At 42.7% G+C, this 23,115-nt stretch overlaps 1 protein-coding gene across 4 annotated transcripts in view; it reads right to left on the bottom strand.

Moving 5' to 3' along the window:
• CLASP1 (cytoplasmic linker associated protein 1) overlaps positions 1 to 23,115 on the bottom strand; it is a 268,685-nt gene that overhangs the window by 69,898 nt on the left and 175,672 nt on the right. For all 4 annotated transcript variants that reach the window (XM_082630779.1, XM_082630777.1, XM_082630780.1 and 1 more), the window contains 3 exons: positions 20,049 to 20,156; positions 15,600 to 15,767; positions 1,512 to 1,615 (listed from right to left, as the gene is read on the bottom strand). In XM_082630779.1, the coding sequence (XP_082486905.1) occupies positions 1,512 to 1,615; positions 15,600 to 15,767; positions 20,049 to 20,156 (380 nt within the window). The remainder of the gene's footprint in view (positions 1 to 1,511; positions 1,616 to 15,599; positions 15,768 to 20,048; positions 20,157 to 23,115) is intronic.

The raw sequence follows: 23,115 nt of genomic DNA, 5'->3' as shown, positions 1-23,115 counted from the left end.
GGTGAAGGCAAAGCCCAGACTCTCCAGTCCTGCTCTGGCCCCTGGCGCTCTGGGCACTCTACCCGCCCCCCCCACCGAAGTGCTGTCTCACCGAGGGAGGGCTTTGCACATCCATCACTTCTCACCCCTCTGGCCCCCACTTCTTCAAGTCCCGGAATAAGTAAGAAACAGATTCCAAATGCTGCAACTCGGAAGGAAGAACCGCTTCACAGAATTGTGCGCCACCTCGTGACTCTTAAGTTACAGTCCTGCTTAAAGCAATTATCCTGAACTCCAGTATCTGCCAGAAAAAGCCCTCTTGCACACAAGAATGATGAACAGAGCTGGCCGGGCAGCCCTCACCGTGAAACCACGAGGAGAGCAGACAACTGCTTGCTCACAGATGCTTGCCAGAGAAATCTGGCTGCGCAGGAGTAAATGAGGGAGGGCCGGGAGGGATGAGAGTTGGAATCACTGTGGCCGCACGCTATAAAGTTTTGACTGGATGAAACACGGCTGGATTTAAAATCTCAGGGTCTGATCCTATAGCCACACACTAGAAAGTTTTGATCGGATGAAACATGGCTGGATTTAAAACCTCAGGGGTCTGATCACTGTGGCCACATGCTATAAAGTTTTGATCAGATGAAACAGGGCGTGATTTAAAACCTCGGGGTCTGAAAGCAGGGTTATTACCTTTGTTCATTAGAAGAGGACAAGTCTTAAAACAGTACAAGCAAGACCAGAGATTGGGCGGTTCTAAAGAACGTCTATTTTAAATGCTGAGCACATAAACCAGAAAGTACAAGAGGCTGTGGTTCTACCAGCTGCAGTGCATCTTTAAAAGGCAATTTGACCACAAGCTGATTCTACTTAGGAATTCTTTGCTATAACCACAAGTTTAATTAAGGACTTCTAATCACTTTATGTTGCTTTTTGTAGATATTACATTATAACAGCACAGAAACACACTCCACTACTGCTTCACATACTCAGAGAGTTGACCTTAAAATCTGGGAAAGTTTCCGTAAATAATGACTTAAGGACTCATTTAAACAAACAAACACAAAATCATACGGAACAACTAGTGAGGGAAATGGAATAAAGGCAGGATTTTCAAACCGCAAACGCTATGACCTACTGTTATACAATGATATGCTTAGGCTATGCCATCAAAGCCTGTAAAGCAACAGAAGCAATAGAAGGGAATAAAGGAAATGCTGAAAAAAAAACACCAAAGATAAAAAAGGAAAAGAAGAAGCCCAATGACATCAGAGAAGCCTGATGTCATCACAACTTCACTGAGACTGTGGAGCACAGAAGACATACTTGATGCTAAGGTTTCTTGTAAGCCCAGTTTTCACTGACATACAGAGTTCACAGTTTAAGAAAAGAATAATAATATAAATTTACACAGTTTAAAGAGTGTCAAACATGATCTAGTGACCTGGTTTGGAGACTACTTCCTGTTAAGACAGAGAAAAACGCAGGTGAGTAATTCAAAGAGACTCCACGCACGTCGTGCCTCTTACCAAAGCATCAGCAACGGCAGCTTCCAGATCTGCACTGGTGCTCAGAACCCGCATGGCATTCACAGAGCCAGGTATTCTTCCTGCCTGGCCGAGCCCAAACCGGTCTAGTTAAAAAAACAAAAGCAAAAGATGTGTCACTTTAATGCACGTGTTTTCATTTCTTTGCGACGGCTCCTGCCTCGTCCCACTTACTGGACAGAGGACGGAAGCATCTCTAGCCAATTTTCACTGCACCTGACTTGTAGTTTCAACTACACCTGACCTGCTTATTATCAGTGGCAGAGGTTACACTGTTCACATTTCATACGATCGTGCCAAAAAGCATCCTGACAACTGAAATGCTTCTTTAATGACAGTCTATTTTTGAAAAGTGTTGAGACATGGGGGGGGGACCTTATTATTGAAGGTGCTTGGGCCATGAGGGTAGTCTTTTCATGTATACAGCATTCTCTCTAAAGGCTAGTGGCCCTGACATTTGGTCAAACTAATTAGAAAGCTTCATGGTTTGATCAATGAGTTCTAACGCAATGTGTAATAAAAAGTTAAAATTTGAAACAAATGTAGTAAATTGATCTCTGTCCAAATTTTCATTAGTGTCTCTACTGTTTAACTGTTATTAAGCTCAATTAATGTTAGGTATTTGTTCATCAAGATGCCTGTGCCACCAAAGGCTATTTAAAAATCAGTTTATTAAAATTCTTTAATCTTCACCACAAAAAGCTAGTATCTTTGCTGCAAAACATTAATCATTCAGATAATATAAATTTCTCCTGAGTCCCTCAAAGGATTTTTAAATGATAATCTTTATACGTGTCAACCAAACGGACAGAATGCAAAAAAATGTCCAACTTCAGCAGTTCAAACAACTATTCTAAACCTGTTAACAAGCATGGACAATGAAGACTAACTTTAAAATTTTTTTTTGGCCGCACAGCTTGCGGGATCTTAGTTCCCCAACCAGGGATTGAACCCTGGCCCGTGGCAGTGAAAGCGCCGAATCCAAAAAGACTAACTTTTAAAAGTCCCATTACGTGAGCTGACCAGCCTTCCTTAAGAAGTGCTGAGATTACTTGGGACTCACTGCCCTTGTGAGGCCTTGCTGCTCACAGCTGTGGCAGCTCAAGACAAAGCAGTCCGGTAAAAGGTTCTTATTTAAAATGCTAATGTATAATAAACTTTTGGAAGAAAAATGTTAAGATTGAAAATGCTTTCTCTTTGTTAACAAATAAGACACAGTTTGGACAAGGAAAATCTCTGCATGTGCCATATTCTAGTAATGAAGCATTTAGAGAAAAAAAATAAAAGAAAGAAAGCTAATGTCTGTTTTACATAATTGATGTTTCCTATAAAATGATATATTTAAAATTTTGGGTAGGTAACAAGACATCATCTACAAACTGGTGAGCTCTAAAAGTGAACTGCTATTTAGCTTTTTAAAATTGTCAGCTTCGAAACGTTATACCTTCCACTGCCACAGAAAGGGGGAAAAGATTTAAACACTGCTAATCAAAAGCTATGTAGTTATGAATTTTTAGAGGGAAACAAAAATTGTATGTTATACTACCCCCTTTTTTAATGCACTTGTTGCTCGTACTGAATTTCACCATTACGTGTATGTTTAAAAGGTGACTTAATGTGCCATATAAACTAAAAAGAGACCACAAAACAATTCTCTCTCTAGAATATAAATCATCACCTGAAATAACATTATAAATTTGAGATTTATTATGCACATAGTTTTATAAATGATCTTTGTTCAAGTCTCTTTTTTTTCCATTAAAAAAGGGTAGATAGTAAGGGATTTATGAGTAACAGAATGAAAGTAATTCAGTTATAAGCCATTTAAAAATTACCCAGCATAAACATAAATAAAACAGAATCTTAAAAAAAAAAAAAAAAAAAAAAAAGTAGGTCTCATGCCAGCAATTCTTGCTCCAGGGATATACTGATTTTTCAGACACAAAATTAAAACTGTAAGAACAAAGCAATTATTCTGTGCTTCCCAGATGCATACAGCTTTGCCATACACAGTGACTGCAGATCATTTGATATACATCGTAGATAACTGAATTTCAAATCTTAAGGGGAAATGTTTGTCTGGACCTAAGAAAATTTATGTCTTTTGTTTTCGCCAGACCAAAATCTGCTCTACGTTCTCTCTGGTACTGTCCAGTTTCCACGAGATGGATATATATGACTGTGCCCTCAGTCTGGCCCATAATCTTCAGGGGAATATGCTAATCAGAGAATACATAATAAAATGCATAGGTGGCTTCATTTAGAGGAAAAACAGAGACACTAACTCAGTAAATCGGTCACAGTTGTCACCATCAACAGTCTGATTAATAGATTATGCCTTGTACTCAGCTGATAAAACTAGTCATTAGGGATTATTAGTGTATCAAAATGATGCCAGTTAAATCCGGCAAACTGATGCATTATTGTATGCTCACTTTCTGCCCCAGAGGCCAATAACCAGGGCATTTGGGGTATTGTTACAACGAGGCTGAGATGGAGTGTTTCGGGGCTGCAGGCTGCAAAGGCTACCTTTGGCCTTACTTCATTATCCTAATCATGATTTGTTTTTTCCAGAAATGCTTTAGGACAATCCATTTCCTTCAATACATGTGAAATGAGGTTTGCTATAATCTGGAACATCTGGTCACTAAACAGTACCTCCAAGTAATTAGAACCGGACGGTAGTAACCAGCATCAACAGACACCACTTTATTGGGAGCTAAGACTGAGAGACGAAAGCCTCTGCTGGATGAGGCCCATACCCCACTTCCTCCGAGGGACCCTTCAGGACACCTATCTGGGGCTGCTGTTTTCCTGGGGGAGGGAGTGAAAGGAGGGGCACAAGTGCTTCCCCATCCTCTTGTTTTGTTTTAACATAAATACGAACACTGGAGAAATGATGTCGTCAAACAGGCTACAAAGCATCTACGGCCTATTAACAGGACCATAAACATTCAACAACTTAAAAAAAAATAGAAGCACATCGTGGGGGGAAAGAAAATATAAGGTGCATACATGCCAAGTGCTAGCGGACACTGATGGGTACAGATGCGACAATGAGCGTGGACAGGCATGGCATGCATGAGCGCGTGTTCACCTGACTGCCCAACAGAGTCAGCCGTGGCAAGAGCACTAGTGGACCTGGAATGACGTCGAGAGGCTGCAGGTAAAAGGAACGGCAACACCCACAGGGTTAGCACACGAGAACCCGAGACAGCGGCGGCCACAGGCCGGAGGGAACGCGGGGCTGCTCCCAACGCGGCCGTGTTTCCTCACGGAAAGACATGGTGTTGGGTGCGAATGGACAGCGAGTGCCAATCCCCGGGCTGCACGCGGGGCGCTGGCGCAGGGGGAGCGCTGCCTGTGCGCCCAGCGGCCCCCGCCCCGGGTTGGGCCGGGAAGGACCCGGGGGCGCGCCGAGGGGGCGGAGCAGCAGGATGGGTCACGCCTCCCGTCAGGATGCGATGCACACGCGACCATGCACCAGAAACAGAAGCGGAGAAGTTCACACAACGTTCTCTCAACAGACACAGAATGAAGTCACAAAAAGGGGGCTTTCATATACAGGATGGAAAGACAACAAGGTCCCACTGTGGAGCACAGGGAACTCCATTCAATATACTGTGACAAACCATCATGGAAAAGAACATGAAAAAGAACGTATGTATGTATAACTGAATCACTTTGCTGTACAGCAGAAATTAACACAATGTTGTACATCAACTATACTTCAATAAAAAAGAAATAAAATACTTCATGCTTCACAGGTAAAATATAAATCAATTAAAAAAAAAAAAAGAAGGGGGCTCAACAACTGAATTCCATTTTCCCTAGTCAACATGTGTGCTGTTCTGTTGCAGAAATATCCCAATGATTAATGAACTCACTGTTTTAACTGTTGGAAAGTTGGCTGTAATAAGTTTAACAGCCTTCCTTGGAGAGGCATTTGCAGGCCTCTGGTTATGAGCACCAGCTCCGTGACACATGGGGGGCAAGTCCTGGTCAGATCACAACTAGCTGTGTGGGCCTTGAGCAAAGTACTAAACCCCTCTGTGTCTCAGTTCCTCATCTGTGCAATGGGGCCAACAAGGGTACCCTCCTCTTGGGAGTTAAGAGAATTAGGAGAGACTATACATCAGACACTTGAAACGCTGCCAGGCACAGAATAAACCGTGGCGGTTAACAGCAGCAGAGCTGGTTAATAAATATTATTTTGCTAGCAAGTACTCATAATATTATATCACATCAATTCATCAGTCTGAGGAAACATACACCAAACTCCATCCTCGTGTGGAGAGAATGACTTTTAGAAACAATTATGAAATACAGGCTTGGGTCCAAACCTGAATTTATTGACCCGAGTGCCACGTAATATGTGGCTTTTTCTTTACCTCCAAAAAAGAAAAAAGAAAAAAAAGAAAACAAAAAGTTAACATGCTTCTATCATTACTTGGAAAGAACACAGTGACTGTAGCACAGAGACTTCATAGGTTTCAGAGAGTGACACTAAACAGTGCCAGAGTCCAGAATCCTCCCACATTTACATGCTTAGCCATGAAATGGCAAACCCCCAAACTCTTCAATAACATTTTATTTACTTAAGCTCATGTCACCTTGTGAAGTGTGCATATCTGCGGGACAAGGGGTACTGAACAGCAAAGGTTACCTGGTCAGTAAGGATAAATTTTTACCAGCATGCAAAAGAAAAAGAAAATCCCTAGTTCCTCGAGATACACAAAAATAAGTCGGCAAGCTCTAAAACAGGTATTACAGAACAATCACTTTCCTTAAATGAAGAAACCGGCAGGACATTTTGTAAGACTGAAGCAAACTATTCATTTCTTGTACAAGCACAATGGTACCGTATCCTGACCGTTTAAACTGGAAACCATGTTTAAGCAACACCTGATCTGAAGGTTCCTTATAAAGTCGTCCTTTGGTTCTGTTTCAACGGAATATTCTACAGCAAATCTGTCACGTAACAAGTCCTCTGTCACGTTCTCAAGTGAACGTCCCACAATGGAATCCAAGGTGGACCCGCTTACATCAAAGCCTCGTTGACAGCAGAATCCTACAGCCTTAATCTCACCTAAAAGCTGTCACCATCACTGTGTATTCATACCATTAAAATGGTCCAAAATAACTTTTTAAGAAAAATGCAAGCTCAAGCCCAATATATAGTCACTGAAACAGAATTACTTCTGTCCTTTTCGTTTAAAAAGTGAAGGTTGGCTACGTACGTTGATTCAAAGGGGCACTAATACAAAATCTCACTGACTTATAAAGGGGGTAGGAAATGAACATTAAAGGGAATGAGAATAAGAAGGAAACATCACACTCTCCAAAGGGCGGAGGAGGCTCCCCAGGGGCCAGCAACCTTTGGGACTTGTCCATGAATTCCCAGGTGCCATCGCCACACCTGGAAATCCTGACTCAGAAACGTGGCCAAGCACCTTCTCTGTACCTGAGCCTGGAGAGGCCTCAGAAAGCAGTTAGTACATTTCGGAGGAACCAATGAAAGACACCTCAGGTGAGGCAGGGGAACAGCCACGCTTTGAAGTCAGACCCGTGTGGCCTTGGGGCAGTGGCCTCCTCTCCCCAGGTCTTGGTTTTGTCATCCAGACAAGAGGGACGACGATACCTGTCCCAGAGGCTGAACAGGATCCGCAAGGGTTATATGCCCACTGACCGCTCAGCCCGGTGCCAGGGACACGTGGGCACTGGTGCTGTTCCTGCTGGACAGGAGCTTTATGAACAGATTCAACCCAACAAGAAAGAAAAAAAGTCATGGTCTAAAAACTGAGCTGAAATGATGTGAACTCCTGCCCTGACCACACAGAAGACCACGCTGGTGCCAGAGCTTGTGAGAAGGGGAGATGTCTGCAGCCACAGCTCCAGCTGTGGTAGCAGCAATGACACACGTCCACAACCCGGGCTGTCACCAAGACACTTCAGTGGAAGTCAGACTGGATCCCTCAGCTCCTCAGGGTCCAATCAGGACCTCAAGAATCCAGCACACCTTGCCTGGTCCACAGACCACAGGCTGGGTCACAAAGGCTGCTTCCACGGACAGGAACAAAACCAGCAGTGTACATGCGAAATAAAAACACTGAACCCTAAGAGACAAAATAACCAAGAACAGACTGAACTGTTCACCTATAGAACAGGCTATTTCGAAGGTCAAATCGTGAACAAGGATGCACAGATGCACAGCCTTAACTTAAAAGGAAAAACCAGCAGTTCACTCAGAAAAAAAATCGTCCTTTCTAGCCCTGGAGTTTTGAGGATCCTGATCTAATGCTGTGGACTGCTGTGGAAGAGCTGGCAGGGCCCAGGTGAGCTGCCCCACTCAGGCCCTCATGCCCATCAGGTAGGACACCTCACACAGGTTATCTCCTCACCAAGTCAGGTGGTCGTCTAGAGGGCCCTGCATCCGTCCACCTGCTCTTTCTGAGAACTCCACGAGGGACAGTGGTCATGAAGAAATAGGTCTAGATTCTGAGTACTGATACTAATAGGGGGAAAAAAGATACTGGGAAGGAGTGTATGACTTAGAAGGAGATAGTGGCAAATATTAAAACCTTATGCTTTTGCTGTAACATCCATCTTCCAAAGTGACATTTTTATATTTGAAAGACCCGTTTCATAATTAGAGTCAAAATAACAGACTGCTGCAGTCCACAGTTCCAGAGAATAACTTCAGGCCTAGGCCCTATCGGTATAAAGTGATTTCTACCTGTCATGCTTATCATGAGGAAAATACACAGCCGTACAGCACTTAATACGCCCAAGAACTAAAACACAATTACTGAAGAATACAAAACATTCCTTTTCTCTTTTGTGTGTGTGTGTGTGAAAGTATGTGTTGATAGACGTCTTCCGGGATTAATAATTTGCACTAGGTAAAAAGGTATATGTCCATTTTAGAGAAAGGCAAGACTATTAAAATGAAATAGAAAATGTAAATTCAATATTCTATAAAGGATAAATGTTTCTCTTTTGGTCTTGTTTTTCTTGAATACTAGAAATTGTTAAAGTACAAATTCTAGCTGTAAGGAAAACTGAAACGGGGGGCGTGTGTCAGACAAGCAGCCCCAACTGACACTGAACTGGTGATCACAGGTACAATATTACCATGTACCATGGCCACCAAATGTTGTAAATTTTTTGTCCTGGGGTGGCACCGGATCACAAACATTAAACAGCCTGTTGAGCCCAGGAAGAATGAAAAGTATCTTAATAATTAACAGTGAACCTCAACGTTTTGCATTGTGCTGTACACTTAGGCCGTTTATCCAAAAGCAATTTGCAGACTGCTTTAAAGAAAGCTTTGAAGTGACTCGTTTAACAGAAGGAGAGCTAATATTCATGCTGCTTTTTTGATTAACGTGCTCACCCCCAAACCGAGCACACGCCTAGTTTCCTAAACGTTATCATGATGATATATATATATATTTTTCCTTCTCTGAAGTGAATCACGCATGGGCTGATCCCTGGTAAAATTCAAAACAGGTTGCAGAGATTCAGTGAGTACGGAATCACTTTGGACGCGCTCAGCTTTTAAGCAGCAATGGTCTCTGGCTGAGCTGCGCCACACGCTGGCAACGACCTCGCAGACGGCCTTGCCCGGGGCAAGTGGTCCTAAGCGACAACAGTAGAGAGCGAATGGGTGCTTTCTTCCCCTGATATGTGAAAACTGGGAACTGCCAGAATCCGAGCATGCAGAGGGGACAGGAAGGGAGGCTCGGGAAGAGGACGGGAGCGGAGAGGCCCACGGGACAGCGGCGGGGGACAGAGGCAGGTGGCTGGGCCCGGCGGGGCGGGAGGAGCCCCAGGAGCCAGGCCGGCGGGTACTCACCGAGCGGAGGGAAGCCCCGAGCGGGGCTCGTATCGCGGCTGCTCTCACGGCTGGCATCGCGGCTGCACCCCTGACTCATGCTGGGTCGAGGGATACGGCTGCTCCGTGCTAGCGTGCAGCATGAGGGGTTTCAGAGAAGGGGAACAAGTTTAATGAAGACAGAGAAACTCACACATGGTCAGTCACATTCCGTTCACGTAATCGCGACACGGCCCGCGCCTGCCCCTGCTCGGGCCTCACTGACTGGCGGGCCAACAACAGGAGGGGGTGGGCCAAGCTGGACTTGCCCACGGCCTCACAAAGCTGGGCATTTCAGTAGGAAGGTGAAATAACACCTAAAGGTAAGAAGTGGAAAAGAAAGCTCTCCAAAGAGCAAACTGGATCAGAGTACACAAGATCCAAAGTCTTCTGGAAATGATCAGTTTCTATGGTTTCAGCACACTCCTCCCCCAGAGGATGATAAAAGGCCACAGTCATTTTCATATGCACTGGGTCCTTAGAAAGATACTTTAATTTGGATTAAAAACAGAATAAAGGCTCTGGTCACTGAACTCCATGAACTTACCTAATTAAAAGGAAGACTGTTCACTTCCCCCAGCCTGGCCTTCTTTACAAAGAGAAGTCGTGAGGACTGACCCTGCTAGAGAGCCTGCCTGCTGCAAATCAGCGTGCGGATATAAAGAATCGGCACTGCTGACCCCTCATTCACCGGTCTCGACATTAACTCCTGTGTTTTCTATGGAATCCAAAGAGATCCGTCTGTCAGCCCTACCCAAGCACCTCCACTCACCCAGCCTCACACCTGAGTCCACCCCAGGTGGCCTGATAATCCCAGCAGTCATGGTTAAAGATCACCCAACGGCCTGAGAACAGCCAATTACTTTCTCATATCATAGGACACTGAGACGACAGAACCCCATAAGCAGCCTAACGGCTAATATAACTCGGCCATAAATCTCATGAAAGACCATGATTTTCTTATTTTTCAACTTACTTTGAGAAATGCAGTACTGGCAAAATACTCAAAAACAGCTTCGCAAACTGAAAGCATATAGCCACCGACATGACGGCTGATGGGAACAACAAATCTTTCCATCTTGAGAGGATCTACTAATTCTGGATTAGACAGAAATGCCTTTCTCAGAAGTTTTGGAAAATATAAACTTGATTCACTGATGTAAAAACCTCCATGTTTACTACCTTGCAATGAGCAAAGCCTATAATTTTAGAGCAAAGGTAGATTTATTATATGGCCAAACCGTAACAAGAATGTCTTACAAACCAGAATCATAAAACTCCCTGAATTAGAAGAACATGGAAGTGAAAAACCAAACCAACTTCCTATTGTGGTCTCTGCTCAGTGCCAGAGGTGAATTAGACCCTAAAGGTACCTAAGTGATATCCAACGGTTTATCAGGTCTGTGCTGGCGAGCAAGGCAAGGTCAAGCCCAGGAACGCAATCTCAGCTATCAGTCAAAATGGGGCTTCATTTGGAATTCTCTAGGAATTCCTAAACCCTCCTTCATTTTGCTATAGTGACGTGGAAGCACTGAGTTTTCACTCAGAGTAGTAGTGACAATTTAATCAGCAATTCTTGATAACATTCTAAACACCTCCTGCTCCTACAATGAAGGCCAAAGCAACAGGTGCTAAATTAAACTTAAAAAACTAGGGAGTATCTACTGACCCCGTCAATAAATGAAAAGTTGCATAAAACCTACAAAGGAGTCCTTAGGGGGACCACTACCACATCTAATGTAGAAATGCCCTCTCCAGCTCCATGTTAGCTCACTGGTCCAGCCACTCAGCCGCTCTAGATCTCGGCCTCCACTTAGGAAGGTGAGAGAGAGAGAGAGAGAGAGAGAGAGAGAGAGTCCCCACTATTTAAATGAAAAGCATACCGTGAAATAAGGAACGTACGTAGGTACGTCTGTGGTCCCTGCTGAAAGGCATACGTGAAAACCTTGTCTTATTCCACTGGCCACTCCAAAACAATCATCAAAAAGCAGTAAGGGGGCTTCCCTGGTGGCGCAGTGGTTGAGAGTCTGCCTGCCGATGCGGGGGATGCGGGTTCGGGCCCTGGTTTGGGGGGATCCCGCGTGCCGCGGAGCGGCTGGGCCCGTGGGCCACGGCTACTGAGCCTGCGTGTCCGGAGCCTGTGCGTCCAGAGCCTGTGCTCCACAACGGGAGAGGCCGCGGCAGTGAGAGGCCCGCACATCGCGATGAAGAGTGGCCCCCACTTGCCACAACTAGAGAAGGCCCTCGCACGGAAACGAAGACCCAACACAGCCAAAAATAAATAAATAAATTTATAAAAAAAAAAAAAAAAAAGCAGTAAGGACAGTCCTGATAGGTCTTCACACATGGGCATGCTTAGCTGACCATTTTCTTATAGCTCTTGCCCGATTACGTCTGAATTTTCACATAGTTCTCACTCCCTTCTTTAAGTTAGCAGATACGTTACAGCAATGGGGAATCTCTGCTCTCTCCCCAGGCTGAGCTTGCTTTGTGAGGACAACGAAGAGAGTGAGAAGGAACAGGTAGATGCGATGTGAAATGACAACAATCATAATTCTTAACGAGGTCTCCCGTCCTCGTGTTTGGCCCAGAGAACGTTCATTCACCCATCTGTCCTGACCGCCTTCTTTAACATATGGCCGGTAGGAACACGGAGAAAAAGAATTCTGTTTACAATTCTGTGCATGGTTTGGCCCCAAACTTCATTAAAGTACACTTAGCGGTGAAATCAACAGTTCAAATGTTGGATAGTTTAAAACACAAGAGGAAGAAGTTCCCCCTTACTTGCAACACCACTTCCAAAGACTAACCTACAAGGAGGATTTAAAGTAAGTATACACATCAACGATTTTTACAAAGACTAATTGATTAGGCGTCAAAACTACACCACCACACACCGAATCACCCTGTCTGTGTACTGAGTGCCGAGAGTGAGCGTTCTGTGTGGCAACAGGTTTTGGAGGAGGGGTGGCAGAGGAGGGAGAGACGGTAAAACACACCTGCCGCGTGAGCTTCCTAAAAGCAGGCAGGCTTCTCAGGGAGTTCTGGAGTCCTGCACGGAACGCTGGGAAGCCTGGAAAACCCTCTGACTGGTTTTCATTCCTTGAGCGACACTCTACCTTTATAGCGTTTTAAGGGAACTCCTGACTTTTGTCTTTCAAGGAAGGATCCTACCAGAATTCCTATCAAAAGCAGAAGTACAAGAAGAACAGTGAAAACTCCCGGAAGTTAAAGACATGAAACGTCTCTCTAGCCTAGACATTCTCATGTCTTGGTCTTGCACACAGTAGTCTAATCCAACAAAGAGCTAAAAGGAATTACTAATTTTAATTTTTTTCAAAACACATTTAACCAGAAAATCATCTGAGAACACTTTAAATGCATATCCACAGACTGTTAGAGGCAGAAAGTCCCATGTGTTCATAGCCTTTTCAGTAGACAGTTGGGAGAACAAGGGAACCAAAGGCAACTTCCAAAACGTGACTGCTGTAGATGTCAGCTATCCGTGTGACTTCACCCTAAGTCACACGCAGAAGGAAGCAATTTACACACACACTCCTCCATTTGCTCAGTTTATGAAGGAATACGTTTCAGAAAGAAGGGCGTGGCAGGGTTTGGTTTCTTAGTTATCCAACAGGAATTACATCCCGTTTTGCTTAAGAAACCTTAAATGCTAAAGAAAAAGAGCTCTGACATCATCTTTATCACAGGTGAGACAGGAAAATTTAGTTAAGCAATATTATTTCAAACAAAAAAAGGCGTAGTTGAACCAAATACAATTTGCAGATAACTAGAATTATTTCTCGGCAAATTCCAAGCTATGAGAAAAACTATTAACTGGTTTGTGGATTATAGAAAATATTCTTAAAAGATGCTCCTACTTTTTTTGAAAATATTTATATTTAAAGTTGCTATACAATGAACCAAATGTTTAGACACATAGACATATACCCAGTATATACTAAATGATCAAAGAAATATACACTCTATTACAGAAAAATGCTAACATATCTGACACCCCATAAAGTGGAATCTCTAAGCAGTACTAGAAGGAAAAAAGTGGAAAGATATATTTTACTCATATATATTTTATGTCTGTGTATGTATATTCTCACAATGTGCAAAAATGTATATAAAGTATCTTCTTTAATCAGAATTGTATGTATGACCTCAAAGCTCCATCCACAACTAATCCCCTTAACGAGCATCAAGGAAACAACTTTCTTCAAAATGATGTTTCAAATAAGAACGCTTTGGAAGGTTGACAGGCTCCTATTTAGTTCTTGCTGACGGATATGTTCCACAGGACTTGTTTCAAAGGCTTATTAAACGCTGTCTTTCCAGCTACCCACAATGCAAACTTCATACTTAAGACCATAGACTGCCAGGTCCTACAGTCATGTTAGATAATCGAGGTTGGATTATTTCCCAATTTCAAGAAGAAGGTAAGAATGGCATGTTTAAGAAATTTAAAAAGTAAAATCCCCAAAAAGAAAAGAATTCTTAGCAGTATGAAATGAGTCAGGATCCCCAAGAAACATCCTATAAACTTAACTAATTGTGGGAAAAGGACAGCTGAAACCTCAAGCCTAGGTTTGAAATCAAATGTATTTTCCAAACAAAACCAGATCCAAATGCACGTATGTGACAACAACAAATCTGAAATTTATCAGTAGATATTGCAGTCATGATATGTTCTCTGGTTGTATCCACATTACTGGCTATTACTGGATGCAAATAACTGGTCAGCTCAGGGACCATGTTCCGCAATGCCCACAGAAGGTCAGCATCACGCAGCATTTTAACAAAACCACGGCTTGATTACATTTCTCACTTGCGTCGGAAATGTTGGTCAAACCAAATCCTTTCGATTCTACTTCTTAAATATCTGCCCCCCACCGCCTTCTCCAAGTTCTGGGAGCCTTGAAGGACACTCGTGAGCTGGGCCCTACCAGTCCCTCTGCTCCCACCTCCCACCCACCCTGACAAACATCCTCGGCTATCGTCAGATAGACCACTAGTGGTCCCAGGGCGCACAACGCTCCCTCTCGTCTGACCACTTCTGCACAGGCTCCTCTCTGCCTCATCTCCCCACCCTGCCTAATGTCACCTTATACACCTCATCAAAACAGGGCCGATTCTGGGAAGGCTCCCCTGGCAGGAAACCTAGGAGGACTGGGGCAGACATTCCTGTTCTACGGTCCCAGAGCACCTGCCAGGGTATCTGTCATACTGTCTTACATTTTCACCTCTGAGACCACAAGCTCTTTGAAGTCAGAAGCTAAATCTACTGCATTTATCTTCTAATCATAAGATTTAACAACATGTGCCTAGCACATCACAGTAAACATTCCAGTATTCAATAAAAGTTATTGAGGAGATAAATGAATAAATGAGAAAGGTAAGCCAAAAGGACAAAAGAATACAGTATTCTGATTTCACATTAGTAGGTTTTTACCCTTAGAAAGCAGGTGAGACTGTAAGAGTATGAACACAGATTTTTCACAATAGATCACAAGACTTCTAACCGTTTTACTAAAAAGGTAGCATACAAATTAGATTTTAATAGAGTAAAAAGACTGTTAAGCTGCTGAGAGTCATTCATATAAAATCTTACTACAAAGAAACTAAACACTACAACACAAAAATAAACACTATATATACCTAGTTTTTCCTCTTCTTGGTTTTTATGTTTGAACATTATGTCAAAAGTAACAACTACACATATTCTGTGATGATAATTTTCACCAATTGGGTTAGAGAAGAGCAAAATCAAAATAAATGTGGACCCTACAAATTGCTTCTGAAAATTTATATAGGTGAATGGCTACTTATTGCTAATCAGTGAAAGACAAGTGAAAAAGCAACAGTGCTCCTGTGCAGGAAATTGTGCGGGAAAGAAGCCTGCCCATTCCCCCAGGTTAATGTTTTGCAAAGTGACTCTAACCCACAGAAGCCCACAATGGTGTAATTCTTTCCCATCCGTGTGAACCCCACATATTTGTTAGTCCTAACTGAAAACGGAACCTGCTATCATCTGTAAAAAGCACAAACTGAAATGTCTTTTTAACACAGGCAAAGTGATATCCTCGGTTCAAAAACAGCTCTTTCCCACAGGAGACAAAGTCATTAGATTATAATCAAAATTATGACCAGGTTGGGAATGGTGTTTCAAGATCTTTGGGAATTCTCACCTAATCCTATGCGGTTTGGACTTGTTTCTCGGCTACATCCCTGACTCCTGGGAATCTTGCTTCGTTTTTCTGAAGAGGGTGTCGCAGGTGGGCCTCTCGAGGAACCCCCAGCAAGGCCACTATAACCACTTCCCAACAATTTCCCTGGGGAACTCGATCGGCTGCCAGCTGAAAATGAAGTGAAACAAAATTGAATAATGGATGTAAATCAAGAAATAAATTACAGTAATTTCAGAAGTCAGTTTACACATTAGTTTGGATCAAATACCAAGAGAATTTTATATAAAAATAGCTTTCTAGCTGGTAACATCACTAATTTTTCAAAAACTAAGGAGCATAAAGGAACATCAAATTATCATAAAAGAGTATTTATACACAGGAGAACTAAAGATGGAGTTCTACAGAAATGACTGCAAAATTTCTGATTCAAAAGAGCAGGCTCAGGTTGAGTACAAAAAGCCTCTCAGTTGCACAGCAAATTTCTACAAATAATCACAAAGGCGTTTATTTATTAACTGGTTTGTTTTCTGTAGGAGTTGGTATGTTAAAAAAATGGCTGAAAGAGTAGAAATATAACAGAAATTTCTTAAACACTAATAGAAGACTCCATTAATTTAACAAATGGAAAAGGAGGCAGAAATATGGTAAACAGAAATGACAAGTAAAAATGATAAGAATAAGCTCAAACATATCGGTAATCATAATAAATGTGGCTGGATTAAATTCAACTATTAAAAGACAGATTCCTGGATTGGTTTAAAAAAACTGAAACGAAATTCAACTGTATGTTGTTTATAAGAGACAAACAACATACATAAAACAAAACAACAAAACAGAAAAAAAAACAGCATTAAAAGAGGAAAAAAGGACGTTTCATATTGATTAAAGAATAATTATCCTTAAAGATATAAAAATCATGAAACTTTATGCTCCACGTAACATAGCTTTGAGATAGAAAACACAAAAACGATAAAAATACAGAGAGAGATTGAAAAGGCCATAATTATTAATATACCTCTCAGAAAGACTAATACTAATGAAAGATTAATACAGTACTCAGCAACTGGCAGAGCATGCAGTCAAAACTATACAGATATGTATAAACACACCTCCCACATATACACACAATGTATAGTCCAACAAACAGAATACACATTCTTTTCACATTTCCACACAGGAATAGTACAAAAACTGACTATGTACTAAGCCTCAAAGGAAATCTCAAAAACCTTTTACAAAGGTAGAAATTATATAGAAAACATTCCCTGATGTGAATGCAATAAAATTAGAAATTAAAATCATAATATGGTAATTTTTATAAATGGCTAAGTGACTACATACCTATATAACCATTTCTTGTAAAACAAAATTCTTTCTTAAAGAAAGCAGTAAAATTTTAAGGATCGTACCAATACACCCAAATGGCAGTCATTAATTTAGATCATCTCCTTAAGCAGAGAAGGCAATAAAATTCGCACATATCAAGTGTTCGTTATCATGTAGCAGAACAGAATGATCCAGAGGGAAAAACCTTCAAAATAACACTTACCTGGAAATTACACACACACACACACACACACACACACACACACAACCTTCATCATTCAAATAAATCACTAAGATGACTACTTACGAAAATTAGTACTTTATAATGATTTAACTACAGTTTAAGTGAAATTCATTATAAAATTATCAGTACACGTTCCCATGAAGAACATGTCTCAGTATCTATAAATTTTGCCCATAAAATTTGAGCACACAAATAAACTATTAAGCTGTATAAAAGGAGAAAAGAAATCCATTTCAAACTCTAGAATTTGAACATACAGAAAAAACACAGAAAGATTAACTAAGCTCATAATAAAGAGAGAAATTAATATTGTGCAAGGAACATGGGGTGAGGGAGAATGCAAAAAACAAAAAAAAAGCAAGAAGAGAAATGGCTTACCACCAGCAGGATTAGCAGATCTGGATCCTTGATTATGAGAGCAGACCAAAGGACAGGCAAAAAGTGGATTAAAAGACAATAACACAATACAGAAGGTCAGCATGCAACACAGCACAAATGTCTTTGTTCACAAACATATTAGCAAAAGGACTGTTTTTCTAGGTCTTGTTCCTCCTGGCCTATTTTCCTACTTATTTTTACTTTATACACATCATACTGTATTAGCATTTATTTCAGATCTGCTCATGAAACACTTAGGAACCTACCACGCGCCAGGCACAGTGCCAGGCGGACGAGATGCAGAGAAGATGCCGGGCCCTTTGGGGGCGCCTGCCCTCTGGTTCTGAGCAGTCTGGCAGAGGTGACTGCATCTTACCGTCTGTGTACCTCTACCCCTGCACTCGGTGCTCACCACACAGGAGGTGCTCCAGAGACATCGACCAAGTGGAAGACACCGCTACTAGGTAGTTTCATCTGAATGTCTTACGCCAAATTCTCCAATATTTAAACATTAATCCTCACATATTTAAGCCCTCAGCTATTCAGAAGATGCCAACTGTTGACCGTCCTAAATTTAATATTAACGGAATCTACTTACTCTTAAACCAGAACTATGAACGCTAGTATAGCCACCTTCGTAAAATATCTAGATGTGCTCCTATCTACCTATTAAAATAATTTTTAAAAGAATAGTTGAGGGGGCCTCCCTGGTGGCGCAGTGGTTGAGAGTCCGCCTGCCGGTGCAGGGGATACGGGTTCGTGCCCCGGTCTGGGAGGATCCCATATGCCGCGGAGCGGCTGGGCCCGTGAGCCATGGCCGCTGGGCCTGCGCGTCCGGAGCCTGTGCTCCGCAACGGGGGAGGCCACAACAGTGAGAGGCCCACATACCGCAAAAAAAAAAAAAAAAAAAAAAAAAAAGAATAGTTGATTTATATACGTAAGTTCAAGGTCCAGGCTTGATCGTTTGCTGGTGTTGTCTCTTTCCCTTGAGTGGAATTTGGTGAGTAAAATAAAACTGATGAGCTTTTCAAGTGGATCTCCAAGGCAAGGTGCAGTATTTTTATAAGACTGAAAAATTAAAGCTCTATCATCCCCCACTACGGAAGGAACTTTATTTCCACCACGTCTTAAGCAGAGGACCCAGCTAGGGGCAGGGACCCTTGCAGAGGCCAATGCCAATAAACAGCAGACATAAGGAAATGGAAAATACTGTTCAGCCCTCACTCTCCAAGAAAGGAAACAACCCTATACAGCTAAAGGGCTAAAACATTTTTTTATTCAACTCAATTTCAACGTATTGACCTATATTCTGAGTCTCAAACATTTTTGGCCAAGAAAAATTTTTTTTGCGGTAAGACCCGACCCGTATTTATGAGGTCATGACCAGAGTATTGTATCTATCTGTGACTCCAGGTATCACTAGGGTTCACCAGAATAACCAGGGCCTGGACACTACTCCCCAGGCAGAAGCTTCTGGACTACACCTGAACAACCTATGCTGGGTGGTATGGTGTAATACACTAAAAGCACGGGCTTCTGCGTCAGACAAACAAGCCTGGGCGCTGTCGTCTCACAGCAGTTATGTCTGACCTGGCACTTTCTTTTCAGAAAGGACATAAGCTTCTTTTCACATGAGGACTCCAGTTATCAAAGCGACACGGGGAAAGCATCTAAATTCAGGAGGAGCTGAGAAAGGCATTCTAAACGCCTACGAGAGAAGCTAACTAAGGTTTGGCCTCAGACTAGCCGCTCTCTACACAAGCCAGACAGCTCCTGGGGCCACGAAGGAGGCCGACCCCGTCAGCTGACGAGCACCTCCGCCATGGTCGCCTGCCCAGGAGGGCCCTGACCCCCCACCACGCTCCACGTGCACAGACCGGGAAGCCGGGAGGTGAGAGGCCAGGCCTGAATCCTGAGAGATCAGAACACGCTCATCCCGTCCACGGCTGCTTTCATGACTGACGTTAACAAATCAGGTGACTCAACACATACAGAGAAGCAGCAATGGAAGCGAGAGAGGGCAGCCGAGCGAAGCGAGAGCCCACACTGGCAGGAGGGGAGGAACAGAGTGGCGTGTTAGCGCAGCGGGGGATGGGGGGGGCAGCTTCGAATGGATTTACTTATTGCCGCTGGGAAGAGACCTCAGAATGAAGTCATCTCCCCCCGGAGCTGCTCTTTGAATGACATCAGGACCCCTCATCAACAGCAAAATGGGTCCCAGCCCGGGTACGATTCACTTTGGGAGGCTTGAGGGGAGGGAAACTGCATGTCAATGTTTCCTGCCTAAGGATGCAAGGTGTACATCGCCTGGAAAGGGGACACAGGTACACTGGAATACCCTGTCTTGTAAGCATCCAACAAACATCAAGATTAGTCACAGTGTCTTAGAGCCACAGAAATGTGTTTCTCCCTTAAGTCGATGAAAATACTATAAATTTTCAGCTGCAGAACGGCTGTTGGATAAAACTAAGAGAGCAGAGAGCATAAAATATACTTCTTACGCTGGGACTGTGAGACCACTTTGGCGCGGCTGCGGCCCCGACTGTCGGAAGGCGTGGAGGTGACGTTGGTGGCGCTCCCAGAGCTCTGCCGTCGCGTGCGGATCCGACCTGGAGGACACGGCAAAAACAGTGCTTCCGTAGTGTTTCCAATACGCGCGACCGACCACTCCTCGGGCAAGGGGCACGGGCTGAGCCACCTCCAGGGGAGCTGGTCTCCCACGTGTGGTCCTGACACGCGTCCCTGTGTGCACACACAAATTCTACAGACACATCAGAAACTCCTCAGAGGGACTCAGGAACCCATCAGGTGCTTTGCTTTCAATTATTTTAGGATATTCTATTTTCAGATGGGGAGGTGATAGTCACTTGAGGGTTTTTTCCACAGTTTTTTTTCAGATTAAATTCTCTCTCCTGTTCATTGCCGACATATCTGTCAAATTTCCAAAAGCAGGAAAGAATATTAGCTGTCATCTTCAGAAAACTACTACAGAAAAAAAAAAAAGAGTAAATGCAAAATAAAACAAAAAAAAACCTTCTTAACTCAGCAATCAACAAAAGCTACAGCACCCTGGAGAATAAATGTGTCTTGCTATGTAGCATTAAACTTCTATTTTAAAGCATGTATGCCAGCAAGTTTCTAGGCTGCAAAAAGATGAGGTTTATAGAAAGAATCAATATTAGGAATACCTAGAGAAGTGACCTAAAAATAATGCAATGTCATAGGCATTTATGAAGAATATTTGCCATTGTTAAGTAAAGCAATGTGTTAACTCCAATTATTAAAGCATGAAACCATAAAAATAAAAATGGATTCATAAATACAAAATCACTGATGGTAAGACTAGAATGATAAGGAATTAAACTTTTTAAAATACAGGGCTTCTTTGTTTTCAAAGGGGCACAAATGCCCCGACTTCCATAATTCAATCGGAAGAGCAATCTGATAGGGAAAACACAAAACAATTTGAACTCCCACTGGCTTCTTACACTGTTCAAAAGCACATCTACCTCATCAACTGAGAAAGCTTGCAGAAAGGCAATACGGAAAAACAAATCCTAAGGCTTGAAAAGGTTCAAGAAAGGAAGGTAAAGAGCAATAAAAGAAAGCACTGCACTTAATTTTAAAAAAAAAAAAGGAAGAAAGAAAACTAGAAAGAATCAATGACTTTTATTAGCAGTTGAATGAAAGACCTGCAAGTTCTAGAATCCAGACTAAAATTAGGAGCTATATCATACAGGATACTATGAGCTATGTACGTGTGCACTCAAAATCCTCACACCAACATACAAGTAATTATTCCCATTGTACACCTGAGGAAACAGAGAAGCAAGGGGGTTACTTAATTTGTCCAAGGTCCCACCACGGGTTCAGATGCCTGTGCCTGGCTGCCTGGCGGGCCGATGCGTGAGCTAGGGCATTTTACTCTGCTAAGGAAGTCACCAAGAACACTGAACATGAAAAAACAACTGAGTCTAATTTCTTAGGATTTTCTTTTTCTTTTTTCTTTTTTTTTTTGCAGTATGCTGGCCTCTCACTGTTGTGGCCTCTCCTGTTGCGGAGCACAGGCTCCGGACACGCAGGCTCAGTGGCCATGGCTCACGGGTCCAGCCGCTCCGCGGCATGTGGGATCCTCCTGGACCAGGGCATGAACCCATGTCCCCTGCATCGGCAGGCGGACTCTCAACCGCTGCGCCACCAGGGAAGCCCTCTTAAACTTTTTATTCTGAGATCATTGTAGACTCAGATTTGACTGTAAGATATAATACACAGAGATCCCGTGTGCTCTTTACCCAGTTTCACTCAATGGTAACTTCTTACAAAACTATTGTAGAAAGTCAGAAACAGGACATGGACATTGATATGCTCCATCGATCTGATTCCAGGGTCCCCAGTTGTATTTAAACTCTGGCTTTCCTTTGTGGGTAGTCTCTTCTTCCCTCTGGTTATTTCTAATATATATATATATATATATATATATATATATATATTTTTTTTTTTTTAATCTTTGGTGTTCTGCAGTTTCGCTATGATGTGTTTCACTGTGGATTTTTCTTTTTGTCTTGGTTGGGATGTACCGGGTTTTTTGCATCTGCGGTTCAGCATCCTTCAACAATCGTGAAGATTCCCAACCACTACCTCTTCAAATACTGTCTCCGCCCCAGTCTCTCTTCTTAAAACTCAATTAGATAGGTTGAATTTCTTCACTACTTCCCGTGGGACGTAATACCCCATCCTGTTTTCTAACTGTGTCCCTTCTGCACATAACTCTGGACGATGTTTTCTTACCTTGAATTCGTGAGTTCACTCTTCAGTTTCATTGGTTCTGCAGCTCAATTTACCTACTGAGTTTTAAATTTTAATAACTTATGATATTTCCATTTCTAGAAGACCCATTTGTTCTTTTTCAAAGCCTGCTTGGTCATTCTTTATAGTTCCTTACTCCCCTGCTTGTCTTTCTGAATTCTACTTTTTATTTCTTTAAACATTAAGACAACAAAATGGTTTCTTTTCTTGGAACTTCATGGGAATTCTTTAAGACCTAGGTTGAAGGTGATTTCTTCCAATGAGGACCTATGTTTGCTTCTGCTAGCGTCCTGTGGATACAAGCAATCCACAGCCACTTTAACAGGATTTATCTGCTTGGGTTTCTCAGACCAGAAAGGTAGCATGAATTCTGACCAGAAAGCTGCACGAAGGCCCAATTTATGGCTGCAACTTCTCAGGGAAGATTATTTTCCCTGCTCCACCCAGTACGTAAGATTAAAATGGGCAGACTCCCTCTCGTCCTCTTCTCTTCAGTAGAGTCAACCTCTTGTTCACCAGTGAGGGAGGATGCAGTGACTTCCTGTCACTCCACGTCCTGAGCAAATGCCCCAGGTCTCCAGGATTCAGCCAAAAGCCTCAGGATGCAAACCAGCTCTGGCCCTCACCTCCTAGGGTTTCTGTTTTTGCTTAAGTGTGCAGATGAGTGGCTTTACTACGTTTATTCCAGATGGGTGATCTGTTCTTAACTGGGAGGATCACTCAGACTACTAAATTCTACATGCTGCTAAAAATACAAGTTTC

This window comes from Mesoplodon mirus (assembly GCF_964341445.2).
Source record: "Mesoplodon mirus genome assembly, chromosome: 8".
In the NCBI taxonomy this organism is placed as follows: Eukaryota; Metazoa; Chordata; class Mammalia; order Artiodactyla; family Ziphiidae; genus Mesoplodon; species Mesoplodon mirus.
This window is presented reverse-complemented; position numbering and strand designations above follow the sequence as displayed.